The sequence below is a fragment of the Varanus komodoensis genome, unplaced genomic scaffold, assembly GCF_004798865.1.
Source record: "Varanus komodoensis strain SLA01 unplaced genomic scaffold, ASM479886v1 scaffold136, whole genome shotgun sequence".
In the NCBI taxonomy this organism is placed as follows: Eukaryota; Metazoa; Chordata; class Lepidosauria; order Squamata; family Varanidae; genus Varanus; species Varanus komodoensis.
The window spans coordinates 424,170-429,365 of NW_025335395.1; the positions used below are offsets into that span (position 1 = coordinate 424,170).

The 5,196-nt window shown below is 47.2% G+C and overlaps 1 protein-coding gene across 1 annotated transcript in view; it reads left to right on the top strand.

Annotated features, from left to right (window-relative positions):
* The first annotated feature begins 2,559 nt into the window (after positions 1-2,559).
* LOC123019757 (vomeronasal type-2 receptor 26-like) overlaps positions 2,560-5,196 on the top strand; it is a 20,081-nt gene continuing 17,444 nt past the window's right edge. The window contains exons 1-2 of the mRNA XM_044422815.1: positions 2,560-2,622; positions 4,486-4,773. Coding sequence (XP_044278750.1) covers positions 2,560-2,622; positions 4,486-4,773 — 351 coding nt within the window. The remainder of the gene's footprint in view (positions 2,623-4,485; positions 4,774-5,196) is intronic.

Genomic DNA, 5,196 nt, shown 5'->3' on the forward strand with positions numbered 1-5,196 from the left:
TCCTTCCTTCCTTCCTTCCTTCCTTCCTTCCTTCCTTCCTTCCTTCCCCCTCTCTCTCTCTCTCTCTCTCTCTATCATCTGACACATCTTGCAAGGCAGTCTACAGTGTTTAACACACAGTAGATGTTCTGGACTCTGTACTTGCTAGCATTTTTTTGTGCTGGGGTGCCAGAGGAAGTGAAATAGCTAAGCACAAGTTGGCCAGAGACATTCTTGCCGAAATCTGTTCATCCAGTGCATTTCCCCAATAATCCTCTTCCAAGCACGCCTAGGCAGATCCAGTGCCAGTGCTTGCTCTCATCATGAAAAAAGCCAGAAGTTTTTCCCCCAGGTCTCTATTTATCTATTTGCAGGTGATACGTTTTGGAACTGCTAGGAGGGCAGCAACTATATGAGAATGATGGGCACTAACTCCATCCAGCAACACTGGGCTCGAACCACTGGATTGCTAACCATTTCTGATCAGCAGTTCCAGGGCCATTAAGCCACTGCACCACCACATCATTCACACAGCATGCACTTAAATGCTGGCATTCAATTGCAGCAGGTGCAGCCACAGCTAGGAATGAATAGAAAAACTGTTGGATTTCCTGCTTTGGGCTTCCCAGATTCAATATCACTTCACATCAGCCCAGAGTCCAAGTTCCTGATGAGCACACTCAGCATGTGTGGGAATTTAGCCACACATTTTTCATAATCAGTGCCATTCTCCCATGCCCACTGCTGAAACTGGCACCAGGAACAAAGTAAACTGGAGTCTGGAGAGATGGGCCTGAGGAATGTGATGGATTTATTCTCCCTGATGGATTGTTCACACATCCCCATCAGAGGCAGGATCATAGGAACATCCCTTCCTGGTCATGCAAATGGAGAGGTTTTATGATCCTCCTTCCTGCCTTTGGGAGTCCCACTGGCCCCCGGTTCACTACTGTGTACATGTCTTCTTGGGATGCTGAAGGTTAGAGAACTCCCAGAAAACTCCTTTGCACCTAAAAGCTCACCATTACACACAGCTGTCTCTAACTACTGCTCCACAAAAGTGTAGAGGAAAGAACCTGCCTTTCTCCCAAGAAGCAGAGAGACTTTGACATTCATTTCCTCCCCAGCAGAATTATTTGATGTCCTCAACAATAGCATGGGAGTGGCAGAGAGGGAACAGTCATCTGGGTGATCATGTCCAGCAAGATATGTCAGGGAAGCACTTGGGAAGCACGATCTCCTGTCCTCCCCTCCCCAAGATGCCAAGTGGAAAAACTTGAAGGAAACACCCCCGTCCTCATGCCGAGGATGCTTTACATTCACAGTCCCTGACCACTCCCCAGATGGTCTGCAATGCATGTTGTGCTACCTTCTAAGGAAGTGCTGAAACTAAGAGAAATCCCAATTATTTTCTGCTGTGAAATGCAGCAATATAAGGGTGGCAAGGGGAGCCATGAGATGATTCGAGCAACCCCAAGGAAGGGCCCCCTTGACTCCAGTCTGTATGTTGCCACCTTGGTTAAAGCAAGCAGATGCTTCTGCCTAAGATAGAAAGCAGTGTACAGCCAGATGTGAACTGGCTGTTCTGCATGCTCCCATTCTTCCTTCAGAAAGCATAAGAGGGCAAAATACAGAGCAGAAATTCTGAGGGGGTAACCAGGGACCAGAACGATGGGCTGCCTCCAGAAGAGAGGCACAACCGGAGTGCAGGATGGGGAGCACTGAAACCACATGACTCACCTCTCCTTCTGCTTGCCTGGTGACTCAGAAAAGACATAGGGTTGGTGGTACTCAAAATATTGTGAAGAGACAACTCCAGTGATAAGGTATTCTCCTGGATGATAATAGTTGGATGCCCCTTCAACCAACATATTTCCATTACAAGTTGTCTTCTGCATCTCAGAAACTGCAGGAGGCAGCATTAGAAGCAGCAGGAGCACCAACACTGGATAGTTTGGCTCAATTCGCACATGCCCCTTGTGCCTGCTCTTCTCACTCACACATCCAGTTCCACCAGAGAGCTCTGACCCTGCAGTCCAACAGATGTACTCACATCTGAGCCAAAGGGGGCTTTTCTGAACTTTACCTGGGCACAGTCCCTGCATCTCGCAGGCTGCCCTGAGCCTCACCCCAGGCCCTCAGGAGCACTGCAGGTTTTCCACGCGGCCTGTTTCTCAAGCGAGGCCATGGGGACTCCTCACATTGCCCTTGATTTTGCCATTTGGTTTCTCTGTCTCAAGAGAATTTCAAGAAGGTCTCCATAGCATTGGGTGGAATCAACATTAGTCACTCTGATATTGATCATCCGATGGGAGTGATATAGCCTCTCTGCTGCTGGACCCATTATGTGTCTCAAGGCACAGTTGCATGGAGGAAGGAAAACACGTTGTTCCTCTTTGATGAGGATGCATCTTTTTCATCAGAAGGTTTGGTAAAAGGGAGCTAGGAAAAACCTCTATTGGAGACCCACCTGCAAAAGAACCCAGATCAGGAACATCTATTGATATCCCAGCTGTGGCTCTCTGCATATTTCCTCATCGTTTCAATTGATAGCCCTGTAGGTTTCCCAACCTGGTCAACATGGTCCTTTCCATCCTCTCCGGGCAGAATAACTCAAGTGGTATAGGATTCGGTGGAAGTATGGTAGAATCTTCCCTATTAGCATCTAAGTGTTTCTGCTCTGGCTTGGCCAGTCTTGGAAAATAGGCCAAGCTCAGAGGAAGTTTGACAACACTCATGAAAGTAAGCCTGCGTAACTGGGCAGAGCAAAGAAGAGTGAAGCTTTATCAACAGTGGAAGTACTGGGCTCCATTCCTGGGGATCTGCCTGCAAGTGCTGGGCAGGAACTCAGGGTCATGGCACTAGAAAGTGCACCAGAGTTGTTGTTAGTTGCGAAGTCGTGTCTGACCCATTGCAAACCCATGGTCAATATTCCTCCAGGCCTTCCTGTCCTCCACCATCCCCCGGAGTGCACTCAAGCTCACACCAACTGCTTCAGTGACTCCATCCAGCCACCTCATTTTCTGCCATCCCCTTCTTCTTTTGTCATCTCTTGTTCCCAGCATCAGTCTCTTGTCCAGGGAGTCCTTCCTCCTCATTAGGTGGCAAAAATATTTGAGTTTCATCTTCAGTATCTTCTAAAGAGCAGTCAGGATTGATCTCCTCTAGGAAGGAATGGTTTGATCACCTTGCTGTCCAAGGGACTCTCAGAAGTCTCCTCCAGCACCACAATTCAAAGGCCTCAATCCTTTTGCATTCAGCCATCCTCATGGTCGAGAATTCACAGCCATACTTTGCAACTGGGAAAACCATAGCCTTGACTGTACGCACTGTTGTTGGCAGGGTGATGTCTCTGCTATTTAGTATGCTGTCTAGATTTGCGATAGCTTTCCTCCCCAGGAGCAAGCGTCTTTTAATTTCCTGGCTGCAGACCCTGTCTGTGGTGATCTTGGAGCCCAGGAAAATAAAATCTGTCACCACCTCCATTTCTTCCCCATCTATTTGCCAGGAAGTGAGAGGACCGGATGCCATGATCTTAGTTTTCTTAATGTTGAGCTTCAAGCCAACTTTTGCACTCTCCTCCTTCACCCGCTTCAAAGGATCTTTAGTTCCTCTTCACTTTCTGCCATTAGAGTGGCATCATCTGCATATCTGAAGTTGTTTATATTTCTACATTTAATTTAATTTCTACATTTAACATTTATTTTCACTATTTTATTTCTATTAGGATTTTTACTGCCGGAATTCTGGTTATTTTAGAGACTTTTCATTTTTGGCATTATATTTAAAAACTAATACACAAAATACTATATTATGCATGTGATTCTTTTAATTTTATTTCTGCCTCAGCAGTCCCTGAAATAATTTTCCTATTTTTTCCAGTCCCCAGCTGTAAAAACATTGACAACCACTTCGTTACACCACTGAAATCGAGGCCCAATCCAAAGTGGTGACATTGATATTTAAAGTCCTCAACTGCTTGAGGCCAGGACATTTAAAGGCATGCCTCCTTCTGTATGTGCCTTCCTGGGCTGTTCAGGTCATCTTCAGAGTCCTTAGGGAGGTGCTTTGAAGGAGACAAGGAAAGGGGTAACAAGGAGAAGGGCCTTCTCAGCAGTGGCACCCCAACTTTGGAATCAGTTACCCAAAGAGGTTTGCCTGGAATTTTCACTTTAGTCTTTTTGGCACTAGGTGAACACATTTTTATTCACTAGATATTTTAATTGGTAAAAGATCTCTAAAGACAATTTTATCAATTTTATAGCGACTGTTTATTTTTTTATCCTATTGCACCTTTTATGGTTTTAGTGGTTAAGAAATCAGGTTATAGGGAGGTCTTTGAGATGATTTATTGTAGATGTTCTCAGGATGCTTGTTTCTTAAGTAAATATCATTTATTTGTTGTTTTATAACATGCTTTGTATCCTGCCCTGAGACCCATTGTGACTAAGGGGGTGGGGTTGAAATAGAAACTCTAACTCTGCCCCATCTCTGTGCCTTTTCCAGGGTCTTCATCCCACAGCCTGCACTATATTTACACCATGGTGTCTGAGTCTGAGGCAGCCCCAGTTCTTCGTTGTGGTCTTCCTGGATGACCGGCCCATCACTCGCTACAACAGCAACACACGGAGGCAGGAGCCTCTGGTGCCCTGGATGCAGAAGGTCACAGAGAATTACCCTACGTACTGGGAGAAAGAGACTGTGGTAGCGAGGGACAATGAAGTGTTTTTCAGAAAGAGCCTGCAGGCCACAAACTCCCACTATGAGCATGGTGGCGGTGAGTGTGGGATGAAGGTGGGAGATGGGCAGAAGGGGATACTGGGAGGGGGAAATGGGGGTTCCTGGCAAGGTTCCGCTCTTCCCACTCCCCCATCAGCTTAACCACTCCAGAAGGGGGTGCTTGAGAGAAGTGGGGTGACAATTCTTCACTTGCAGGCACATCCCAGCGAGACAATCAGGAGCAGGAAGGCTGGAAGGCAGAATCAGAGAGGCCATTTCTGTCCTGCACAAGGGTGCCGGGCTCTGTCATCAGTACGGCGAAGAGCGCTGATGCAGGATCAGGCCACAGGGCCACCCAGCTCAGCCTTCTGCTCTCAGAGAAACCACCTGCTGCCCAAGGAACCTGGATGCAGGAAGGGAGTGTGGCAGCCCCCACACCCATGCTCCCCAGCAACTGGTGTGCACAGGAGTATTGCATTTGACACAAACTCTGGAGGA